Here is a 25,624-nt window from a genome sequence, read left to right as displayed (position 1 = left end):
GGCAGGAGCCGCGGGCTCAGCCAATCGCGTCCGCTCCTGCCGGCCCGGGGGGACACGTGACCACGAGCGGCGCGAGCATCCGGGTTCGGTCCCCGGCGCGCGGGCACCGCCTCGCGCGGGGGCGGGGCCGAGTCACGTGACGGCGGCGGCGACAGCGGCGCGAGCCGGTCCGGGCCCCGGCGGCGACAGCGGCGACAGCCCCAGCGCGCCCCGCCGCAGCCATGTCCGCCAAGGACCGCATCGAGATCTTCCCCTCGCGGATGTGAGTGTCCGCCGCACGGGTCGGGATAGCGCCGCGGGGGGAGCGCGGGGGCTCCGCGCCGTGCCCGAGGCGGCGGGAGCGGCGGCTCTCGGGGCGCTCGGCGCCCGGAGTCCTCCCGCCGGCTGCGCCGCGGGGCTGCCCCGGTTCTGTGACGGAGCCCTGAGGGCCGCTGGTGCCACGCTTCCCATTCTGCTTCCAGGCTCCGCACCAGCTCCGTCCGTGCTCAGGGCCGCGGCACGGCCCGGCACCGAGGTGCCGGGGGTGATGTTTAACATCGTGCTTACGCAAACTTACTTAAAAAGGAACAATTTGTAGAATGCGTGTGTAGGAAAAGTGGACAAACGGAACGGCAGCTTCCCTTAACTTTGCAGCAGAGGACACTGCCTTGCGAGAGGCTGGCCATAGAGCGTTAAAAGAAGGAAGTAAAATGCTCCCAGTGTAGTGGGCAGTCAGGCAATTTTCCAGCTCCAGACAGCAAACTATTTGTCATGAAATCAGATGTCTCCTGAGAAAGCTTAGAAAGCTGCCAACATTGGAACTGACACAAACAATTGAATAAAATTGCTGGTTTAATAACACTGTTCGGTTTCTCTTTGGAACCCGCCAGGACAGACAGACTTTGCTTTAAGGGGAAAGGCTGTTTTAAATCTTCTTGCATAAACGTGGGTTGCCTGCACATAATCTTTATAGTAAAAAGGATGCCCTGAAGGACAGAAAAGCTCAAACTTAAAATAATAATTATTCACTCTGATGAGCTCAGGACATATAAATAACAGTTTATATGGAAAGATTAATACATTACATGGTAAATGTTCTGTTTTGAAATTTAGTTTAGAAATAAACTATTGCATACACAGAAATTAATTACTGCATACACTAAGGCATCTGGTCTCACTCCTGCTCTTGGTAGTGCTGTTTTTCATTCAGTTTAGGTGTGCAAGGAGGGGGCACTTCAATCACTTTTGAAAGGTGTCTGGTTTTGTGAGGTGATGTGTCGCTGTGCCATGAGGGTGGTCGTGTACAAAGGCCTAATATTTACAAACCTGGTTTCAAATGAGGTGATAGACAATAATGTGGGTGCTGTTTCCAAAGGAATATAAGTTAGAATAGCAAAATAAAGATGACCTGTGTCTGTAACAATTAATTTTGTTAACTGACAGAAGAGGATTTCACAAGGTTTACTTTTTAGGTTGGTTTGGGGGTTTTTTTTGTTGTTATAATGTGGCTTGCTGGTATGAGTCTCTTCTGTGCTGGATATCTTCAATTCCAGGAGCTGCTCAGTTTCCTTGAGAGTAAACAAGACTTTGTTTATTGCACTCTCAGAGCGAGTGAGATCTTGCTGGAACTAGAAGGCCAGCCAGTCTGTGGCAGGTGGTGAACAGAGCAAACAAGTTAGTTCAAGGTGATGACAGACAGACACCTGCTTGTTGGGAAAGTAAAGTTGCCTTTTTACTCTCTGATTTTTTTAAAATCATAGACATTCATAAAGCCTTCATGGTTTTCAGTATTTGGTAGGTGTTAATGGAGCTGTTCTCATGACATGCCAGTTGATGTGGCCAGTAATGGATTCCACTGTGTAGACAGAATCTTAATTGTACTTATTTTTTCCAAGGTCAGAGAGGAAGTGTGTAAGAACTTAAGCAGTGTCCTTTGTGCACAGTGGCTGCATGTAGAAAGCAGTACAGTTCCTAATTTCATACAAGAAACCTATAAGTGTGCTACTGGATGTAAAGGTGAAAGCTACAGCTAACTCACTAATATCCCTGTAAAATTGTTGCTGCTTTTGATTGTCTTTAATAGCTTGTAAATCCCCTAGGCAGCATATGAAGGCAGAATGTACAACTGCTGCATCTTCTTGCTCTGTAAAGTCAGACCATGGCATCAACTGTTATGACCACATGAAGAATTTGCTTTGTCTGATTTTGAGAAGATGACATGGCAGTAAAAGAACTTCAAAGCAATCCCAGTGTCACAGTGACAGTGGGTATTTGGAGTAGTTCGATTTCTGGTACTTCGAAGTCATGAAGAAAAATGAAATCTCATATTTCCTATTATAGAAGCACTGAAAGATGTCTTTTCAATTTTCCATGAGCTCTGACTTCACAGATAACAACCTTGTAGTTCTCATTGATGATGGAGATAAATATAAATTCCCCTTGATTTTAAATGGGAATCTAAAATTCTGTCCTGAAGTGGCCATCTTGTTTTACTGCAATGGTGTTTCGTGGTTGCTTCATCACTTCAGTCATATGCATGTCAGAAAACTTCATGTAAGTTTTTTCTTCATCCCTTCAGAGGATGCAGGATGTTTTTTTCTTTATTCCTCTGCTTACCAGGGCTCAGACCATCATGAAGGCTCGTTTGAAAGGAGCCCAAACAGGTCGTAACCTCTTGAAGAAAAAATCTGATGCTTTGACGCTTCGATTCAGGCAGATCCTTAAGAAAATTATTGAGGTAGGTAAATTAGAATTTTCCTTTGTTTGGCTCACTTTACTTGAAATCTGTCTGTTCTGTCTGTTGTGCATTCCTGTTCTGCTAACTTCATTAGACAGGCTGGAATATAGGACAACTTTCTGGCTAACCTGTTTTTTGTGAGACTACTTAGAACACATGAGCAGAATTCTGGTTTTTTGGCTGCAGTGGTACAGAAACTTGGAAGAGTTAATATGCTTCACCTCTTTCCAGACAGTCTTAGCCTCTGCTTTCTTTTGTGTCCCAAGTATCCCAACTATCATCTCTTCTATGTTACAGGGAATTTGCTCTGATGCTGCCAAATACTTTAGGATTGGTGTTAAAATGTTCTGTAGCCCCATTTTTATTGCTTTATCTGGCTTGAGGGGATACTGCATATCTATAACATTTCTGCAGGACTAGGTACACTAGCAAGCAGAAGTTCTGTTCAGATGGGACATGTTCCTTTAGGAAGAAACACAGAGTCCTGCTTCTTCCTGTGTAACATGGATGACAAATCTGAGATAGTAGAGCCCACTATGTACTGTTCTGTTCTACCACATCAGACAGGTTTAGTTGTCCTGTTTTAGCTGCAGCTGCTGCAGTGTCCATGGTTAGCAGTGGTCCTCTTTTGCCACGCTGTAGACAAGCTCTTGTCACTCTGTCATTGCTTCCTATACATTGCCTAACACACAAAAGCTGGTGTTTCTCAATAGTTTTTAGCTACAAGGGCTACAAATCTGTAAAAATTGGGAAAAAACAGTGGGAGGAGAGCACAGCTTCACAAAGCTGCATACGTTTATATGTTGAAAACCAGCTTCAGCTGTCTTCATAGTATTCCATGCAATGTGAAATGAGTATTTTCCTACTGAGCCACTTTATTGTTGTTATTTAACCCCCACGTAATAGAATTTCATTATTAAGACAAATGTTTTGCTGTTTCTATGAGTTCTACAATGTGAAACAGCTGAACTATTTCTTTTTTTTTTTTTTGCCAGTTACCTGAGAATTACAATTTCCAGTTTGAGAGTAAGCTATGCACACAGGACTTTGTCACTCTCTTCAATTTCTTCTCTTTATGCTGCTAGTTATTTATCCTGGAAAAGGACTAACAATATGCAATATGCCTTGTATTTGCTGCCTTTTTTTTTTTTTTACAGACTAAGATGCTGATGGGTGAGGTGATGAGAGAAGCTGCCTTTTCACTTGCTGAGGCGAAGTTCACAGCAGGAGATTTCAGGTGAGGATTTCTGGGCTTCCATGAGCATGTCCTACCTCTGGGAAAGAGCTATCAACAAATTATTATTTTCTCTTTTGAAAAAAAAAGGTAAATTCTTAAAGGCACGTAAAACGAAGATGACAGTGGATGGGATGAACTAAATTCTGTTATGTAAAGGCAGGAGAGAGAGAACTTGCATGATGAAAACATATACTCCACTGGAAGCTAAACAAAGTGGAAAGATTAACAGAATTTTGGTTTGAGAAGGTGTTGCTTTTTGCAGCTTGGAATCAAAAATGTAGGGAAGCAATAATTTATATCAGAGTATTGAACAATTTGTTAATTTGGTCTTTCTTGTGAATTTGAGGGATAGATGTAATGTGTGCTCCTTTCTGCCAGTAAGTCACACAGTGATTTTACCAGTTGTTGTTATCTCCTACCTTGCTGACCTTTGTTTCACTAGAGCTAGAGAGGGCTGTATGCAAGAGGGGAAACAAATCCTTTTTGTCCAGCAGAATATGTTAATTGTATTTTAATAATTTGCAGTTCTGTCTAGGGTGTTTGTGTAATTCATTCAGGGGTGCATGGGGAAGTGTTTAAGATTCAGCTCATGGTACTACCAAATAATGGGGAAGAGCCAAGTGATCAGACACAGTAGTAATCTGTGTGCTGCTGAAGAAAAGTCTTTTTGCCCTTTCATTTGGATATAGTGCTGTTTCCTGGTCCTAACTAGTCACCATGTTTTGCTATAAACAAGTCAGATTCCACCCTGTAAGTAAACTGGACTTCAGCAGAGGAGTTAGCTGTAGTGACCTGTCCTTGAAGAACTTAAGTTACTTTGGAGTGCTTCAAGATGAATTGTTGTACAAGTCCAAGTTTGTTAATATGGTAGTGGGTAAAATAAACTCATTAATGGTCTGAAAGAACAAATACTTATAAAACTAAAATGAACAAAATGTTGTGGCCTTGGTTTGCATTTAAATCCTTTTTATCCTTAAATTCTTTAACTTTCATTGTGAAAGAAATCTTACAGGTTGACTCGATGTTACTAAAATAATTTGCCAGGTAACTAGCTAGTTTTTCAGCTATGCTTTGTAAACTTGGTCTAAGACATTTTTAAAGTTACATTTCATAGACTCTGCATCTTTTCCAAACTTTGCTGGAAACCTGTTTCTTTCAAAGCTTCTGTGTTAGCTTTGAATACTGTGCAATGAATTGCAAGGAGAACTGAGCTGACAACACTTCCCAGGTCCTTGAAGCTCTTTGATAACTGATTCATCTTTTTATATAATGATTAGTTAATGAACCACTTCAACTTTCCTGATTAGGATTTGTGTTTTCTTCCTTACAGTACCACTGTGATCCAAAATGTGAACAAAGCGCAAGTCAAGATCAGAGCTAAAAAAGACAATGTAGCAGGTGACTCCTCTCCAGGCCATGAGTACTTCAACTCATAAGGGAATTGTGGGAGAAGACTTGGAAATAGGCAGCAATGTATCCAAACACCATCTCCTTTTTTTCTTACCTGTCTATCTGTAGGAGCACTTATAATTTGTTGCTTTTTTCACATATAGCTTATTAATTTTATATTTGGTTACTTACCTTTCATAAAAGAAAATGAATGTGTGTAAACTGCAGTCCAATTTCTGAATTTGTAGACAAACTATAAGTTCCATTAAGGTTTACTGGAAAACAGATCAGGAGTTAAGCCCCAAAGTTAAATAAATTTCAAGCAATTGTCTATCCACAAAATTGTCTATGAAGAAAACAAGACAGATAAATCAGGATTGAATGATTAAAATATTCCTCAATCAAAGGGAATGTATTACTAAACATAATAAAATGGAATAAATCAGAATACTTCCCTGAATTATTCATGGGTCTTGATCTCTGCAAACTCAACATAATTCTGAAGTTCCATATTATATGTCAGAACCAGCATGACTTAATCATTCCAAGCTGTGTAGGAATATTTTGTAAACAAAGCTTCTGCCATTACATAATCAGAAGCAATGGGATAAAAGTGAGCTCTACTTCATAAATCTGTAACTCTTTATGTCTCTTACATGCATTTTTCTTTGCTCTTGTCAGGTGTAACCTTGCCAGTTTTTGAGCATTACCAGGAAGGAGGGGACAGTAAGTACAACCCTGTCTTTACGTACTTATAGCTATGCCATGCTCATACAGAAATATTGTCTTGTCTTAATGGTAAGTCAGTTTACATCATAGGCATAGGGTCACTTACTTCCTTTGATGTTTTGCCTGCTCCTGGGACATGGAGGGATTATTAGGAACTTCTAATAGATTCTACTTTGCAAAATCAGTGAGTTTTTCAGGTGGGGAGAAGACTTGTATTTTCAGATTTTGAGACTTCAAGTGTTACTAGAGACATGCACAGTATAAACCACTATGAAGACTATTTGTTCATGGACAAAGGCTTTAGCTTCTCACTTGATAAGCTCTTTATATCCCTACAGTATGTAAAGTATTAATTTTTATCTAGTAAGGAAACACTATAATAGCAATGGTAACAATCTGTTTTTCTTTCAGGCTATGAGCTGACTGGCTTGGCCAGAGGTGGAGAACAGCTGGCTAAGCTGAAGAGGAACTATGCCAAAGCTGTGGAGCTGCTTGTGGAACTGGCCTCGTTACAGGTTGGTGAGAGTTAGAAAAGAACAGGATCGTTGGTTTCTCACTTTTCTAAAATGGAAATATCTCTCAGTAGCTGTAGCTTAATCTGGTCCTAGTGCTGTACAAAGTTGCAAACCTTTTTTAGCCATATTGCTGCTTCAGAGAAATCCTTATTCTTTAATACTCAGAAGAAACTCTTTGGGAGAATTGGTATTTGTAACTGCTAATGTGCAGCATTCAGCATGCTAGTGACATTAGTAGAAAACATTCTGCTTCTATCAAGGACATAGTTTGTTAAGCTACATTATAGACTTGGCTTTCAAGTGCTCTGGTTTTGTGTACAGAATTGATGGAAATGTTGAATTTCTCTTGTTATGTATTAACTATTTAATCCCATTCTATCAGACATCCTTTATTACTTTGGATGAAGCCATTAAAATAACAAACAGACGTGTGAATGCAATTGAACATGGTGAGTATTTTTCCATTTGGGATGCCTAACATTTTTCTGTCTCTATGCAAGATGAGGAACAGGGTCAAAGAAGCCATTCTTTCTTGTTAGCATTTCTCACCAGTTCAAGAATGCTTTCTAAAAAGCATTACAATTACACATATTGTAAGAAAGAAAAAAATTAAAAGCCCAGTGGGATGGACTGGAGGACACAGAGATAAATGAATAGGCAAACATGAGAAAGTAATCGGGAAATTGTATTAAGAACCTACAGGACAAACGTTTTACAAACATTCTGCAATCCCTGCTAGTGACTTTGACTTAACTGGTGAAGCCTGTTGACTAAAAGATATGATGTTTCTATGTGTTAAAATGTTCCAATAGCTAGCATAATAAACTTCAAACAGCTAAAATATATTTAACTTTAAATCACTCTAATGAACTTCAAAACTGTAATGGTGGTGCCCAGGAGAGGCTGGTGACTTCTTTGTTTTGGATGGAACAGTCCTTATGTCAATAACCTGGTATTTTACTTTGATCTGAGTTCTTTGTTCTTCATATTCTTGTTTGTAAATTAGTTTCTTGCCACTTGCCAAAAGTACACTTTCGTAAGTACTGCTACAATCCTAACATTGGCTGTGATTCCTTTTGTTGCAGTGTCCAGAATGCTTTGACTGTTTCAAGTTGCTTTCTGAGTTTTGATGTCCTGGAGTTAATAATTTTTGCATGTACACAGGAGTGTATTTCAGACCATGTTTCCAAATCATCCTTTCCAGCAGTTTTTCATAGCTTGGTTTCTTTGGACATACAGGCCTTAACTGCAGCTTATCAGTGAGAATATGACTTAGAAAAGGTTTCCTCTGCAGCTTTCCAAATAATTTTGGTAGTGCTGGTAACAGGTTTCTTCTTTCAACAAATGATTCTGACACAGAACTTGTGCAGTTTGGTGTTAAAGCTGTTTAGTGTCTTATCTTTTGTTTTGTGATTGTGTTGTATTTGAATATTTGTTTTCATGATGGCCTTTTTAAATAGATAATTCTGAGTCAAGGTGCTATACTGAAGTTTCTGAAACAATGTGATGGAAGAACATAGTTTAAATTCAAATTTGCCTGCCTGTCAGGACTTTTTTATATTTTGTGTATTTGTCCATCAGGAAATAGCATGATCTTCCATGAAGGACATAGATTTCCCCTAACCAAAAGAATTACTAGATTGACTTCAGACAACATCTGTGCAATACATTAGACACCTTCTTGGCTAATATAACAGCAGTTCCAACTTCCTTATTTTTTTTTAGTGATTATTCCCAGGATCGAGCGTACTCTGTCTTATATCATCACAGAACTGGATGAACGAGAACGAGAGGAATTCTACAGGTAAAAGACTAGTCAAAAGACTAGACTGGTTTCTTCCTAACATAGAGCATTCCTCAGAAGAGAGTTATGAGAACTCTTCACCAAATGTAGAAGTAAACATTGTTAAACATGACCTCCTTCTTACTGCACATATAGTTTCCAGAGCTAGGCACTCACCAATTACTTGTCTGAAAGTTATAAATTAATCCCTTCCATTAATTTGTACATAGCTGTCATTGTTCTTCCATAGGGAATGATGTGATACAGTATCCTGGGGTGTTCTGCTTTAAAAACACCTTTGCCAACACAATCAATGATCTGGGCCACCTGAAACGAAAATGTCAAACCTGAAGTGAATGAAAGAGGAATGAACTTGATTAAATTCAAGCAGAATAGTGTAATGCAGTATTTAGGGTCAAGAATGTAGTTTATAGTTTGGTTAAGTTTTTCAATTGCAGTAGCTAGCAATAAAGCCTTTTATTTTTGCCATTTTGCCAAATTTGGTATTTGTTACAGGATTTTTGTTTCCTGTGGAACTTTCCCAGGTGGCTTTATCAAGTCCAAGTTGTATGGCATAGCTACTAACCTGTTGTATGAAAACATGTTTGCTTCACAGATAAAGCTGCCTTTCTCTTCACAGGCTTAAAAAGATCCAGGAAAAGAAAAAAGTCTTGAAAGAAAAGTCTGATCAAGAACGGGAGCTGCGGAGGGCAGCTGGTGAGGAAAGTGAGCCAGCCAATCTCTTGGCAGAAGAGAAGGATGAAGACCTTCTCTTTGAGTAACCCTGCACAGCTGCTGTATATGGAGCAGGGGACCCAAAATACAGAATGTCCAGTTGCAATATAATTCAAGACATGTTGCCTCCAAGATACTTACATGGCTTCTCATTTGGTGTCCAAGTCTTGAGCTGAATGGATTGTGGATTTCTCCTGGGATATTAGAAATCTGGGAACTTGACTACAGCATAGGAGGGAAGGCAGAAATGGGTGAGATGCTTTACTATAAGAAGAGCCTTCTAGTCCATGTTGAGCCTGTTTCTTCACTTAGTAGGAACGACTGTTGATAGGTGTATTTATTTTTTTGAAGGATGGCTCTGGATTTGCCTAATCAGATTCATCTAATTGCTCCCCTTCCTAGTACAAGCAGAGAAAAATGTTACTTAGGGAGGAAGATGCATGTGATGTTCTTTGCTCCTGAACCAGTAATGTTCAAGTTGCATAGAGCCAGTATTGGCACAGCTGAAGTCAAATCCCTGTAAAGGAAACTAGTTTTCTAACCTGTTGATGAAATCCACAGTCTTCTGTGATATATTTTTGTTGCACGATTGTTACCATTGGCCTGAAATATCTACGGTTTTAATTAGAGGTTCTGCCAACTTGTGTACTGTCTGTGCTAGAAACAAGTGTAAATTTTAACTGCTGAAATACCTGGTGTCTGGCTCGAGTTGCTAGAAGATCAGTCTTAAAAGCTTGTTGTGTTGATTTCAAAATAAAACCTCTGCTTCACCCTTTACCCCTGACGTGGAAACCACACAGAATGCATCTCTTACAGCCTGTGCCCAGATTTACTTAATCTTTACTGCTTTAAACAAGTAACTATGGAGAAGTGGCTCCCTCCTGCCAAAAGCACGCAGAAAAAACCATCTAGCTACATGTTGCTGCAAATCTTCATTGCTTCAGTAGGCTGGCAAGCAAAGCAGGGTTGAATGCACAGCAGCCCATCCTTCCTGTGATTCTCATGTCCAAGGTTGATGAGTGGAGTCCAGGAGAGCGGCTGATCAGCAGCTGTCACTAAACCCTGCTCAGTTTGAAGAGCTGTTTTCCTAAAGACAGAAGCACAGAATCATTTAGGTTGTAAAAGACCTCGAAGATCATTGAGTCCAACCTTTGACCAGTGACCACCTTGTCAGCCCACAGCCATGTCCAGTCATTCCTTGAACACATTGTTGTGTTCTGTCTTGAAGACACTGGTTTGCAATCAGCAAACTGAACACATGCCCCAGAACTAATGCTAGGTCATAGTTTCCAGTACTACAAGTCTAGTCTGTTCAAGTAAGCATCTTGTTTTAAACGTGATGCAGCACTTAACTGCAGATACAGGGTAACTGCAAGGAATAAAGTTCTATTAACACCTTTAAAAATCATTTTAGAATTGTATGAATAATAAGGCCATTTCTTTTCTCTCATGTAGCTGCAGACAGCACATCTGAATGGTAGGCCCATAATCTGTCATAAGATACAGATCCAGCTTGAAAGAGAGACACTGGAACTCTGCAGACCTGTTGCCTCTCCCATAGGATGGATGGTGTCAGAAGGTGCACAGAACGTCCTGCAGGGTACTGGTGGGTCACACCATGTTCATATATTCAGCAAAGTGGCAGAAAGAAGACTCCCAAGGTCCACTACAAGAAGTAAAATTGTACAGTGCTTTATTTTAAATCTAGAAATATTTTACATTTTTACATTAGTGTGCAGTTCATGATGTCTCAAAATACAGAGTGCAGATATATGTATAAAAGTAAAATGTGGGGCAAACCACAGGTCTCAGTAAAGTTACCTTAATTATTTAAGGCATGGAACCCCCCCCCCATCTAATATTTTAAAAAGTCACATTTAATTACATTCAAAAATTATTTTATGCAATTCATCGAACAGTTACTTTTAATTAAATCTGGACTGGTAAAAATGCAGATACCCTCATTTCAATCTGATACAGCTCACAACAAATCCTGGGATAAGGTTGAAGAGTTCTCCCAGTGATGTCTATGTATTTTGTTTTATTCTCGAGGGAACTAGCACATTTAATTCTTCATTAAACAAGACAAAATGATTTCTTACACAAGGTAGTTCCAGGTGCAAGCTGGCAGCAGATGGACAGCCACATACATATTTCAGTGCTGCTCAAGCTCTTCCTTTCAGCAGGAGACAAAGCTAACACTGGTTAAAAGCTACCATAGCACCTCTCCATGGATGTCAGTGAGTTCTGTGTGCCTTGGGAATTAGGAGAATAGAGCTCAACTTCAAGCAATATGCTTTAAGTCTACATTCAAAAGCTCATTTGTATAAAAACAGATTCTGTACACCATTTCAGAAAAACTGGGGAGACAAACATGAATGAAATAACATTAATGGCATGATTTGCTGAGACTGATGCTGCCTATAAACACTGAATACCTAAGGGGGTTCAGCAACCACCTTGAGCTGATTGTGACTGGCAGAATTTGGACAGCACCTACCCAGCTGAGCTAGGTTAACCTCACTCAACATGTTTTACTGCTTTCCACCTTCTTGTCCAGAAACATTCAATACCCAAAAGCCTAATACATTTTACAGTCATCTTTCTTTAAAAAGGGTAGAATCAATACAGTTTTTTTTCAATATACCTGAACACTGTTGTTATAAACTATGGATGAAACTGAGAACACACCTGCAATGTGAGGCAAAAAGCCACAATTTTGAATATCCAGCCCTCAGGCCAACAGTAGCACAGTATTATTTCTAAGAGTGACTTTTACTAAGATATTCAAATTTCCACCCCATTTTCTTTCTGAAGCATCATTACTTATCCCCACTAATTGCTTAACTGCTTTTCAGCCCTGAATATTAATTAAAACAGCAAATAATTTTGCTTTCTAGCAAGACAATTCTTCAATTTTTCAACACAAAAAGGTACTGCTTACTAGTTCAGTACCTAGGACAGTTATCTGACAATTTCTTTATATCTGCTCTATATTTTGAGCTCTTTAGCTATGGGTGTGAATTTGTTCCACTAACATTTTAAGAAAGAATATATGCAAGACAGAATGGAAAACAGAAACTGCTTTTTTATCCTTCAGCATTAGACAGGAGCGAACTACACATTGACATAACTCCAGTGTTTTACCTGTAGGAACAAAGAAACACTATGGCTAAAAGAGATATTCACAGTTAAGGTTCTTTGTGCTACCCAAACCAGCCAAGATACTACTATTCATTTAATGTCAGCAACAACAGCCCCACTGCAGATGCACAGCCACACTAGTTAAACCTTCACAGCCAGAATCATTTGAGGATGCAGAGATGTTCCCACCTGTTTGGCAGAATGCATTAAGATACAGGCCTTATCTTCTGTTCCCTTATTTCAAGTTTTTTCTTTTAACCATTAAAAATATTCCCCTTTCTTGTGACTTCTCAGTCAGTTACCAGTGTTTTACACATATTTTCACTGCAGTACTGAGCAAATGCAGGACAGTAAGTTGGCTAGTGAATTACAATACTCATAACACAGTAGCTACATTCAGCTATTTTAATTCCAGTTAGTTGTCCATTAGCCCAACAGCCACAACATGAACCATTTGCAGAGATTAAAAAACCCCACTGTCTTCCAATGTTCAGCACATCAGTCAGTATTAGTCAGTATTCTGTTATAAAACATGAGAATTTTAGTTGATTTTCAAGCAGCATGTCTTATAACTATATATTTTCACAAAAATATAACCTCTGCCTTTCTATCTCTACAAGTCTGTGAAAAACAGCGGCTCCAATCAGTCAGTATGTTTTAAAGAAAATACCATAAAAATATCACATCTAAAAGTTCAGTATAATAGTCATATTTGATTGGACCTAAAATTACTGTGCAGTCAAATCTGATTTTAAAAGTCTGACTAAAAAGACACAAGGATCGAATTATTTACATTATACACATTTTTCAATACAGTGCTATTAGAAAGTGGAATGTTTGAGAATTAAATTATTAACTCAAGCCTCACAGGGCAGCTCCAGACCAGAGCAGCATCTTTGTTCTGGGTATTTTTTGAACAGGAGAGGTTTCTCATTGACATTTGTCATGTGTAGAATATTCCTCTGCTCAATGATGGGTAGAATTATGCTCCTGAACTAGCATCGTGTCCCACAAACTCATTAAGTTAAGTGTTAAATAACATTCATATTTATAACTATGTGACAGCATGGACTATATATATATATACACACACACAAACAAACTTTAAATCTTTGTCCTAAGGGTGATTCTAAGTTTAAAAAGTGGACTTATGTATAAAAGTAGTTGCTAGGAAAAAAAAAAATCTATCTAAAGCTTTAGAATTTAGTAATGACATGGTCTCCATTTCTAGACCACAGAGAAAGAAAACCTGGACAATCTTTAGATCAGTTAAATTGGCTCACAAGCTGATCAGCGTATTTTTCAGTAATACGCAATTTCACTGGCAAAGGACGCTGCCACTGAGGTCTAGAGCTCACATGCATTTGTACTAGAATTGGGCAGACCTACACATGATCTGCTTGGAAAGGTAACTAGATTGAAGTCCATTTGTCCCTTGGAACTGCTCTCATCGCAGCCAGGTGGAGGGCACCCACTGGGGTTCTGTGTCGAGCTTATTTATTAACCGAAGTAACTCTTGATATGCCTTATCAAGATCAGAATTCACAATTGCTGTATCAAAGTAGTGGCCATTGTTCTGTTCCATCTCCCTTGTCTTCTCTATGATTTCTCTCAGCTCTTCTGGCTGCAATCAGAAACAGAGAGTTAGCGTAGGTGTGTAAATCTCTTCCCCACAGTAACAGCAGGGAAAGGGAACAACTCAATTTCTTTACACAAACCCTCCTGGTGTCGCTATTGGCTTTTGAAAAGTTTACAGGAACACTCAACCACGATCCATATTTGAAAGCTAAGGGCATTCAAGACAATCCTGACTGATTGGCTGAGTGGCAAAGAGTAAATAACTGCCCCAGCTGAAGAAAATGAGGAAGATCTAGCACTGCTCGTTGCACAACACTTATCTCACTGAAGGAGACTGGACCTGTGCAGAACAAGGCAGCATTCTGCTGGCACTACCAACACCTCACAGCCAAAGGAGACAGCTGTCACTGGTGACACTGTTCAATACTCAGCAGTGACAGCCACACACAGTGAGAGCCACACATTTAGGTTGACCAAATCGCCATAACATCAGGTGAACAACATTGCAGAAGTATGAAAAACACCATTTGGGAGCTAGAAGGGCATATGTTAAAAGCAAGAACATTGCAGTGTAGATAAATGACACAAAGGCAGAAGCAGAAATGTTTTGATTTCAGTATTTTTCTTACACTTAGATTCTAAAAGTGTGTTTATTTTTCTCAACATTTTTTATTGTATGAAGAAATATTCAGGTATAATTTTTGAGCTAATATTCTAGGGAGGATATTTCAAAAGGAACTTCAGGAATTTTTTTCTTAGTCATTACACAGTCCTGATAAAATCAGAGCAACATTAGGGCATACATGCAAGAAATACTCTTTTCTCTTTATCAGGGAATGGGCTGAACTCGGTAGCATGTACCCAATTGAAATAAATACAACTCCAGGGCAATTAATCAGAAAGAAAATAGGCACAGTGTAACACCAAGAAATGCATTCCTTTTTATTGCAAATGCATTCCTTGACTACTGCAATAAAAATCCAGAACATACATAAAATGCAATATTTATATAAAATAAAGTTTCCTTCATGGCATAAACATGAAGGAGGAAACACCCATTTAAAGACTATGATTATATTTGACTCAGGGGCAGGGGGAGGAAAGAAAAAAAAAAAAAGGAAATTTCCTCTGTTTCAACACTTGGACTTTAATGGACTTTTAAATCTTGCACACAAGTAATAAATCACCCTTGCATCAAACAAGGAAAGCAAAACAACACAGCCATAGAGTAACAACACAGTGAGTTACGATTCCCTTCCCATAGCATGGTCTGTCTACCAACCTGGAGCACAACTACACTGGTTCACTGCACTGGTAACTGCCAGTACCAGTAACTGCCATCACTGTGTCCCCATCCCAAGGAAAGAGTACGTGCATTTGTCCACCAAACCCAGCACGGTTTCAGAAGAAGTGCAAGACACCTTACCTTAGGATTTTTGCCTTCTTTGGCCAATAAAGCACGTAGTCGTTCTTGTGAAGGTGGTGCAACAAATATAATATATGGCTTCAAGTCAGAGTTACGTAGTGTTTTCAGTGACTGCAAAATAGGATTAAATATTCAACACTTTCACCCAGGAAAAGGGCATTTATTGATGCACTATTCATATGCTATAATTGATAATACACGCTTCAAACACAACTGTACAATATATTAACAGCAATAGAATTAACTGTAACAGCATTCAGAGTTCAGACACCATTTCCTATGAAATTTATATTCTAACATTTTTCAGCTTCATGAAACTGAAATATTTTGCTCAAGAATATTCTTTGTAACTGAACAGAACAGATCTTTTGGTATTCAAAAGCAATAAAAAGGTTAGCTGTACTGAACTAAGGTCATACAATTCTAAGGTAAGGTATCAACTTTGAACAGAGAGAAGAGTCTTTAAATATTACAGTTTACTTGAAAAATTACAGTTTAACCTTTTCTGTTTTGAAGATTAAAATACAAGACATCAGATGCACTATTACTGTATGTGCAGCATTTTGTTTTGTCAGGTTTGTCTTGGGATAAACAACTTGTCTCCGAGATAAATTTTTGTAGCCACAGAATTAGATAAATTTTTAAGAGTTATGAATTTTCATCTCATGACATGCTTTGCAATACCCATGAGCTATGTTAGTAAAGTATCACATGGTCCCAACTGGTGATGACTAATTGATGACTAGCTATGGCTTCAATACTACCAGATTTTACTGATGTGGCTGAGTTTTAGGGCTTCTTTTGCAGCATCTACAACAGCAGCAGACCTCATACATATCATATGTATCAGAAACAGGCTGCATTCCAGGACTCAGCCTCTTACCATATTTGACTAAATTTCCAAACAGAGGTATGCAAGTGTAGTTTTTCGCTTCATAACCAAAAGGTCACAGCTAAATGTTTTTTCAATACTGTTGATGTGATGTACTAAATTTCTGAACTGTATTTGGAAACTACATAAACATGCAATTTTCCAAGTATAATCACAAACAATGTCCTCTCTATCTTCAAAAACCCCAAAGATCACAGAGTAATTAGAAGATGGAGAGACATAAATCTTATTTTAATTCATTTTTAATTTTAGATGGTTTCCAGTTACTTAAAGCTGGTGAAAACTAAGACCTCTATCAACTGTAGCACAGATAAAGATGTGCGTATTTGCAAACAAGGAACTGAATAGAGTCAACTGAGCATCCTGGCATAAACATGAATATGGATCTTGAAAACACACTAATTTTATAAACTAGATAGAGCTCTATAGATAATTCACAGCAGCTTCTACAATTAAAACATGACAAGAGCTTTGCCATACCTGGGTATGAAGATTTAAAAGGCAAATCTTGCCCGAGTTGATGACCTGCCGCACGGAATCTATGCTCGTACCGTACAGGTTCTTCTCAAACTCCCCATATTCAATGAACTTCCCTGCAGCTATGTCACTCTCAAACGCCTGTCGGGAGATGAAATGATAATCCCTGCCAGCTGCTTCAGTCTCTCGCCTACTCCGAGTCGTATCTACAAAAAGGAAATTGAAATGGTGATACATGTAATAGAAATGAAAAAACTCTTTCTCTTACCAGGCGTATTGCTAATCATGCAAACACAACCTCCATGCCCTCCCCAACCCAACACAGGAAATATCCATAAAATCCATGTGTTTTATTTTTTACAATAAATGTCCCTGGCCATATTAAGTTGTCAACCTTAATTCAGAGGTCTCTCTTACATTATCTAGAAGAAAAAAATAGTAGACTACAAAAATAATAGTTTTAACTGTGCAGTTGTGTTCTGAATGTGAAGACAGCTACTAGTTGCTTTTCAAAAAAAAATATTGCGAAATGGTTTGTAAACATAATCAAGGGTACATTACACATTAAAAATATAATATTAATTGAAACACAAGTGGCTTTGGAGGGCCCTAAAGCCATCTAAATTGAAATTTATGCAGGACATTTGATTAAAAATTTTTTGCCTATTTATACTGGCTTCTTTTTGAACTGCTGTAACTCACTCCAATTTTATCCAAACCAATATAAATGCATGTCATATAATGCCTCTGGAACACTGTGTTTGTAACACTGGATTTGCATTAACTTCCCTCTTTTCAGTAGCTCCATACATCCTGCCCCAAACCCCCAAGCTCCAAATGACTATTTCCAACACGACCGGGTTTGTCTGCAGCCAAGGCTCGGAACGAGGATGCTCATCTGCTGTCACACTCACGGGGCACGGCGGTGGCAAAGCGATCCACTTCGTTATTCATCAGTCTCTGCCGCAGCTCGTTCTGGCCGCAGTTCTGGGGCCCAATCAGAACGATGGGACGTTTCCTGTTTGCTGGCTGGTGGTACAGCGACATTTCCTCGTAGGTCAAAATTTCCTCATTGTCATAATCTTGAGAGAGAACAATAAAACAGCCACAAAGTACTCTACTGCCAGTTTCATGTATTGCCTGTCACGCAGTACCAGATTTCAGACAGCTCCTGAGTCTCTGCCCAACATCTAACTCTGAGTCATCAAAGCAAAAGAAGCCCAAAGATCATCATGTGCCCAGTATAAAAAGTTTTTCCCTTTCTTGGGAAAAAAAAAATATAACTAGTAGCACAAAAAACTTCATATAACTAGTAGCACAAACACAAGAAACAACTTTTGCCAAAAAAAAGTTACTAGTACAAGAAACTTTTAAACCCAAAGGCAGCAACCATCATCCCAATCCCAAAGTACTTTTGTAAGAACATAGCCTATAAAATCTGTCAAAAAAGTTTCCATTTATGAAATTTAATTATGCAGAGTGAGATATTACAAAGCCATAATAAATTGGTTCATCATTGTAAAACGATGAGTGCTTCTATGCCCAAAAAGCTGTTTTTTTCCCTTATCATCTGATCTTTATTAAAGACACTACAAATCCTTTTACTTCTTTTATATCTTTCACTAAATGCTACAACACAACATAGCATTGCTCTTACACAGAACTTACTGCTAGCATTTCTAACATATCCTGAATTTCAGCATTCTCTTCACAGTCTTTTATAGTTGCTTATAATTACACACATTGTACAAAAGTTGTTCCTTACCATCATTTTTATTTGCATTGTATAAAACTTTTTTCCGTTTCTTTTTGTTCTTCTTAGCACACCAGAGTTTTCCTAAATAAAATAAAAATTATGACAATCAAACACCCATACAACAAAAATCTTCCTATTCTGCCCATGTTTTGGATCTTTAAAGTGGAGAATTTATTCTGCAGTTTTGAGAAGGCATAATATCCTTTTGTTGATTACAATGCTTTGGTGTATTAAGCAAATGTCAAGGACTTCAACCAAGTCATGGCAGATAAAGTTTTTTATGAAAAAGGGGGCTTTCCAAATTCTCTACATCATCCTAATTACGGCACACATAGTTGTGAAAAACCCACGTGATTTATACAACGAAGTGTTAAATTCAGACTTGTATTTACATGAAGAATTTCAAAGAATTATCCCACTTGTATTACAAAAAAAACCCCCACACTAGGAGATATTTCTACAACCTCCACCATGATGAGATTCTGTATAACGCTAATTAACACTGCTACAAAAGAGTTTTTTTTACTTGGGAAGCATATATCCCACCTGATTTTTCAGGCTCCTTGTCTTCTTCTATGGTTTGCTTCATTGCTTCTCTTTGTTGCTGAAAACTTTTTCCTTGATGCATTAAAAAAAGCACAAGAGTCATTAACATTTAGAAACCATTTCCATGCTTTTTCATAATGACTTACTCATTTAACTCTTTCCTAATCTTTTACATCTCTGAAAGTTCTAGTAGAATGGAACATACAAAAAAAATTAAAAGAGAAACCAAAACTGCTGCAAAGCTGATTTATTACTTCAGAAATATATTCATCAAGAGAGACTTGCAGAGCATTTGTTCTATACTAGACAGTTTTGCCTGGAAAAGTGAAAGTACAGGAAAGACTACATTTTCCCACTATGATAATGTAATTTTCTAATTATTTTTGTATGTCAAATGTGTTCTATTTATATTAAATATTTTGAACTTCAATTTAAAATTGATTAGCTTGTATTTAAATCTCAATTTATTCAAGCATCATAAAGTTACAGTGTGATATTCTACGGAATTTGAACAGTCTTTTGTTCACCATGTGTAACAGAGCAGCAGGTCTCTAATGAAGTAGGCTGCAACATATATTGCAATGCAAAAATTATGAACAGACTTCAGTGTCTGAAATCCTGTTACCCAAAGTGAGAAAGTGAGAAAAGAAGTCTGTCACAAGTAACTGAAGCCCTTTGTTAAGTGAAAACATACTGAAAAGTGACCAGAAATAGGTACTGTATCAAGTAGTTTATTTGGAAAAGGTAGGGAATCTCAAAGCTGTACCCATCTCCAGAGAACAAGTGGGCTGCAGTCCCACATCTCTGCTGCAGTCAGCAGAGGGAACACTGAATCTGCTGAGTCCCCATGGAGAGGAATAAAGGAAGAGAAGAGCAGCTCCTGAAATGGGCAGTGAAAGCAGAAGTTTTACTCTGCATTTTATTCCAGACATGGTGATGCCCAACAGTAGGCTCTGTTGCAAATGGCTCAAAGACACAGACATATTTAAGGCAACAGATATTTAAGAGCACACAAGTCTTTGAAAACCTGAGTATTGCTCCTGTGTGGCCGTGATAACCAACTTGACTGAACATCAAGATTTTTCTAGAGCTCTGTTTACCAGGGATAAGGCCTGCCAGTGGTTGATTATCTTCATCTCCATCTCTGTAAGCCTGCCACCAGTTTGGATCTTCTTGACTGATCACATGGAGTATGTCTCCTTTTTGAAAAGACAGGCCTAACTCTCGGCAGGGGACGTAAGGGTCATCAGAGGGATCATAGTCAAAATGAGCTTTCACATGTATCTGCAGGAGAGCAAAAAAAAGGGGAAATACCCCAGTGACTTCTGAAGAATTAACCCTTGTCTTCCTGTGACTGCATTAGAGCTACGATATAGAAAAACTCCAAGCTTCTATAAAACAGAAACTTTATCTGGAGCATACAGGAGGTACTGGAATGGAATCATTACAGAGCAATGGAAAGGACACAGTTGGGCTAGGCTGGATGGAAAGGCTTGAATTTAACATGCCATTTCCTCACCACTGCAGGAGACAATCCCCCAGCCACTGATTTAAGTTCTCTGCATTCAAAAATTATCAGAGGTACTTTGATTGCTTAAAGTACCTAATAAATACACAGACTGAAACCCATTTGCTGGACTTAAAGTGAAGATTCACTTGTAAAGTGTTTTGTCACCAATCAATAACGTCTGGGCATTCTTTCTTGAAACTGTTAAATCAATCTTTTCCTCCCAAAGCATATTTGCAAGGTTCAACAATCCACGTTTTTTTAATACATACATAATTATATACATATATATATAGACATACACAAAATACAGAAATTCAAAATGAGAAGCTCAGAACCACAGAAAGTTCTACTTTTGCAACTTCTTTCAGAAACTGAGTTAAAATCATACTAAGAGTTTTGGTTTAAGATCATTAATGTTTTTCAACAGTTAATTCAGGTATTAGTCTGATAACAAGTACAATCAATTTAAATGGCGACGTTTTGGGTTTGTTGCACAATGTAAAGGACCTGCAGAAGAACTTTTTGCACACTACTGGTAAAGCAAAGTACGTTTCACAAGAAAGCACAAGAACACCTGTAGAGCTACTTACAACTGTCTCCTTCGCAGGAGGTGGCTTGCTCTGCTGACTGGGAATCAATACGAAGGTCAGAGTACCATGCATGTCAGCCTGAGAGGAAAAATAGACTCTTCATATACAGTAGCAAAATATGGCTTAAGGTTAAGACTTTTAATAAATAATACATTTTAGAAAATACTTTAGAAATTCTCATTAGAAGTTGTTCCTAACAGCGCACCACCTAGCCCTTAGCTAGCTTAAAATATACAGTACAGATAAAGATGCAGTGATTCAGTAAGACTAGAAAGCTAAGTGTTGCTACTCAGATTTTAAAAGCCTAGCTTTCTTGAATATAAACTATTTCTATTTGAAATGGAGCAGCTGCTGTTCTGTCAAACACAGATGTAGGAGAAATAGATAATTGTTTTGTTCAAACAGAACAGTTGTTCTTGTTCTGTTCAAAAATAGCAACAAGTGGGTCTGCTGGAATGAAAAAATATATTTAAAAAATGTAATTTTTCTAGAATTGTTTAAATGGAACAGTGCTTTCAAATCTAAACACTTTGTACAGTGATTTTATGCTGGAAACATTACTAAAGAATTCAAAACACTGTTGAAAGATTTTGCTAAGATACTCGAATCTTGCATATGTGAAGTGTTCAATACCAACAATGTAGTCATCCTTGATAAGAAAGTAGAACATAATAAATGTCTGGTCTTTATCTTCTTTGCTTACATACTTCCATTTGCAGAATGTGTTTGCACACATAAAAAGTCTCTTGATAAAGTGCAAGTGACAGCCTGTGACAAGGTCTACAGGTGTTTCATGTCATATACACCATTCTATGAACCTTAACACAACAATTTATCCTGTATAAAACAAGAAAATGCATCTATTTCAGAAAATTCAGAACTACGGCTTAAATAAAGTAAATGTAACTTCAGTAAGTTACATTGCCCGCAAGAAAGGAAAATCCATTATTTTCAGTCCACAAGGAATGTATATAATCTCACGTGAGATCATGTGAACAGCCTAGTCTAAAAGTCAGGTGTAGCTGATTACCACTTGAGCAGCAAGTAGTGAGGCAAAACTAAGGAAGGAAGTAATTTCTTTCTCCTGTACTTGAAGTGTTTTCGGGAGTTTGAAGTATTTTAGAACTTCATTTCCAAATTTCAAAATAAAAATGATGACATATAAAGGATTAACAGTATTATTTTAAATTAGTTCCATTAAAAATATATTCTAAAAATCAATAAGGTTGTGTTTATTTTATGTTTAATTTTCAGCAAATTGATTTTCTCTTATGCTAATGTATTGTGGCTTTACTTTTAACCCTAGGCTGCAGGAGCTAATCAGGAGCAGAATAAGCTCTCTGCCGATAACTAAACTGCCAGACTTGAATTACGTGTTAATCACCTCCAAAACACTCTTTTCAGAAGCACAGGACTTAGCTAAATATGGCTTAAAAAAATGCAGATGGCAATGGAGACAATCACAAAACATGAAAAACCTCAGATCTGATTTTTTTTAAAATCGACATTCAAGGCTTCTCCAAGAATTTTAAGCATCTTTCTAATTGAGATAAAAACAGTAAAACAAAAACCCCCAAACCTCACACATTTCTGCCTCTACTTCCTTCCACTTGATCTCACTATATGAAATAGCTGAAAAATTTCAGCAGCAAATTTTAGAAAAAAGTTAAACCCAGAAGATGGAAATTGTCCATTAAAAACCAGCATCTCACTGTACCATAAAACAACTTCATGTATGGATATTGCTGTCCCCTATTCCTATAATACACAACCTACAGCTGAACCTAAGTCTTTGTCCTGATTCTGATTTGTCTCTAGATCATAAACCTACTAAGTAACGTGAAGATTTACTAAATATGTTTCTCCTCCTTCCGCCCCCCCAAACTCCCTACCAAATAAGTCCTAGTTGATATTTCCAATGTTTTGTGCCAAAAAATTAACCATAATTAATTAATCATAAATTAACCTCTTTAAAAAAATCATTTTTATCTGTTTCCACTTTGACAAAATGGTCTTGCCTGCTGCAATTGGACCAAAGATTCAGAGCTGGGTTCCAGGTGTCTTGGACACTGATCCAAAGCAGGTACCAGGGAAAAGCATGAAAGAAACGTAACTGGGCAACAGAAAATACTGGTGGTAATTGCCAGCTTTTGACATTTTTCTCACAGGGCCTTTCTGCAAGGGAGTACCTCCAACTAATTTCTGATGGATTTCTTGCCTAGCTGCTTTTAAACTAAAGTATAACTTTGTCATGAATGGTGTAATAGACAAGCAAACGTCTATGTTTAAGTAAGGTGCTAGACAAAAGGGCTTTTACCAGGTGGGAAAGGGTAGTAAGTCTAGTCACAAAATGGTCCCATGTGATATCATTTGTGGTGGGTTAAGTCTGGCCAGCAACTTAAGTACCAACCAGCTCCTAACACACTCCTCTCTCCCAGCAGGTTGAGGGAGAGAATTGGAAGACCAAATGCAAGAAAAATTTCATGGGTCAAGGTAAAACCAGTCTAATAACTGAAGTGGACAAACCCCAACCCAACAAGTGACGCAAAAGCAATCACTCACCACCCAGATTTTACTGCTCAGCCTGACCTTACATGGCCATTCACAGCACTGTAGTCAATTTGGGTCAGCTGTCCCAGCTGTGTCCCCTCCCAACCTCCTGCTCACCCCAGCCAGTCGCAGCCAGCAGACAAAGTGAGAAACAGAGAAGGCCTTGGCACTGTGCATGCACTGCTCAGCAACAGCTAAACCACTGCTGCATTATCAACACTGTTTCAGTCTAAACCCAGCCTAAAACACAGCACCACATAAGCTGCTATGAATTACCTACAAGCCAGCCACACATTTATTACTTGTGGACTGAATAAGAGACAAGGAGGAAAAATTAGGGCTTTTCAGAGCTAAACAAAGTTTTCTCAGAAATCATTAGAAGAAAGAGTAAAGGTAACAGCTTAACGCTTCCACATTTGTAGGCTTCATTATTGCAGATAACTGCAATTACACTTGTCAGTATTGTCATATGCATCAGAAAGAACACTTGAAATGGACCTCCACATCTGAACACCAGCTACCAGAATGAAAATGCTTTTGAGGCTAAATATGAGTATAATGACAAGCAGAGTCAACAGGCTTAAGACTTATGAAATGAGTATCTATTGCAAAGAAAACAAGAAGTGCTCCAACTCACCAGCAAGTCAAAAACTTCATTAACATCTTTTCCACGGATCTCAATGCCATTGATCTCCAGAACTTCATCCCCTTCATGCAACAGCCCACTCTTCTCTGCAGCACCTCCTTTGACTATTCGACTGATGATAACAGAATCCATTTCATTGCGAACAGTAGCACCCTGTGTAGCAGCAACACATTCTGAATTTATTACATGTATGAAACTCAAAGCCATCTATTGTATATATTCCAAGCCCGTGGAAAAGCTATGCTGAAAGAGAATGCAAGTAACAGCTTGGATGCGTACACATAATGCTCCAGTTCAAAAAATCCACTGCTTAACTCCTTCAACCTACACTTAAGGCTGAAGAATTCAACTGCTCCACACCATAAGATTAATTTTAAAAATAAAAATAGTCCTAAGGAAACTCTTACTTGAAAGATGCAAATAGCAGATGATAACTGGTAAACAAACCGCAAAAGCAGAAACCAGCCAGTCAAAAAAATCTACACCTGGTTGGCACAAGGTTTAAGTTCCCTTGCAGCAAGTTTAGAATAGATGCTCTTGCCAAGATCTGTCAAAAGCCGAGCTGACAGAAGCTGTACAGATTTTACATGGTAGTATGGCTACTGCCCAATTCAAGTTAAACACAAGTTTACTGTCTATGACTGTTTCTCATTTTGGAGGGAGGGAGAGTGTTTACACGTTAAACACTACCTTGGCATTTGAATTCCTAACATTTCATAGCAATCTGGAAAGGACAAAAAGGCTCACTTCCTCTACATATGACTGAGTAAGCTCCAGTACTTACCAAGGGAATATCCCGAGCTTTCTCAATGCGAACTATTTTAACTGTCTCCCCTCCGTACATGCCAACATTCTCATAAATCTTTTCATCTGTCATAGGCTCTGGTTGCATTTCTTGTTCTGCAACCTTATCATGAGCCAGTAGAAGTGCCTAGTGTTAAAGAAAAATCAGCTCAGTTACAGACAATATCACACTTGATATGCATACAAAACAGTAGAAGAAATTCTGCTATTTCAACAGTCTCTGCAGGTTATAGAACTTTGCAAACTGACTCAAGCAATTTAAAAAATCATTTATCACAGCTACATAGAACCTACTTTTTTCAAAACTTTCAGACTAGAAAATAATATAAAAGCAATTTTGAACACAACTGTGACTGAACTTCTATCTTACCTGTACTAAAAACCAGACATTGGCTTACTACGTATGTGTCTGCAGACTCAGAATAAGTTTTGCAGAGAAAACTACTTTTACATCACCATGACAGGACAAAATTCCCTTTATGCACCCTAAGGTAAGCATGAAACAACTACCAAAGGTAAAACAAATCAACTTATGTGTTGCCCTGTTCCCAGTGACCTACTGCTACATTGTTTATGTGCAAATCACCCTGTAATACAGACT

At 38.4% G+C, this 25,624-nt stretch overlaps 2 protein-coding genes across 3 annotated transcripts in view; one reads left to right on the top strand and one right to left on the bottom strand.

Moving 5' to 3' along the window:
- Positions 1-103: 103 nt before the first annotated feature.
- Positions 104-9,881, top strand: ATP6V1D (ATPase H+ transporting V1 subunit D). Its single transcript, XM_064424248.1, has 9 exons — positions 104-262; positions 2,599-2,716; positions 3,874-3,953; positions 5,284-5,351; positions 6,024-6,068; positions 6,483-6,586; positions 6,969-7,035; positions 8,312-8,390; positions 9,010-9,881. Exons 1-9 carry the CDS (start codon positions 222-224, stop codon positions 9,149-9,151), a joined length of 744 nt encoding a protein of 247 aa, XP_064280318.1. The 5' UTR covers positions 104-221; the 3' UTR covers positions 9,152-9,881.
- Positions 9,882-10,780: 899 nt separating this feature from the next.
- The window catches only part of PALS1 (protein associated with LIN7 1, MAGUK p55 family member), a 54,894-nt gene continuing 40,050 nt past the window's right edge, over positions 10,781-25,624 (bottom strand). For both annotated transcript variants that reach the window (XM_064424243.1, XM_064424244.1), the window contains exons 5-14: positions 25,004-25,150; positions 24,211-24,372; positions 21,024-21,101; positions 20,024-20,207; positions 18,924-18,995; positions 18,387-18,458; positions 17,536-17,703; positions 16,625-16,827; positions 15,253-15,363; positions 10,781-13,872 (exon numbers count right to left, since the gene is read on the bottom strand). In XM_064424243.1, coding sequence (XP_064280313.1) covers positions 13,696-13,872; positions 15,253-15,363; positions 16,625-16,827; positions 17,536-17,703; positions 18,387-18,458; positions 18,924-18,995; positions 20,024-20,207; positions 21,024-21,101; positions 24,211-24,372; positions 25,004-25,150 — 1,374 coding nt within the window. In that variant the 3' untranslated portion in view covers positions 10,781-13,695. The remainder of the gene's footprint in view (positions 13,873-15,252; positions 15,364-16,624; positions 16,828-17,535; positions 17,704-18,386; positions 18,459-18,923; positions 18,996-20,023; positions 20,208-21,023; positions 21,102-24,210; positions 24,373-25,003; positions 25,151-25,624) is intronic.

Source organism: Passer domesticus, chromosome 6, assembly GCF_036417665.1.
Source record: "Passer domesticus isolate bPasDom1 chromosome 6, bPasDom1.hap1, whole genome shotgun sequence".
Taxonomy (NCBI): domain Eukaryota; kingdom Metazoa; phylum Chordata; class Aves; order Passeriformes; family Passeridae; genus Passer; species Passer domesticus.
The sequence above is the reverse complement of the archived record's forward strand: the minus strand, read 5'-3'. Positions and strand labels throughout refer to the sequence as shown.

Excerpts from the sequence above, each read along its gene's own strand:
- ATP6V1D (XM_064424248.1), top strand. The coding sequence starts at position 222 with ATGTCCGCCAAGGACCGCATCGAGATCTTCCCCTCGCGGAT. Across the intron at positions 2,717-3,873 it reads TCCTTAAGAAAATTATTGAG|ACTAAGATGCTGATGGGTGA; the intron begins GTAGGTAAATTA and ends TTTTTTTTACAG. Across the intron at positions 7,036-8,311 it reads TGTGAATGCAATTGAACATG|TGATTATTCCCAGGATCGAG; the intron begins GTGAGTATTTTT and ends ATTTTTTTTTAG.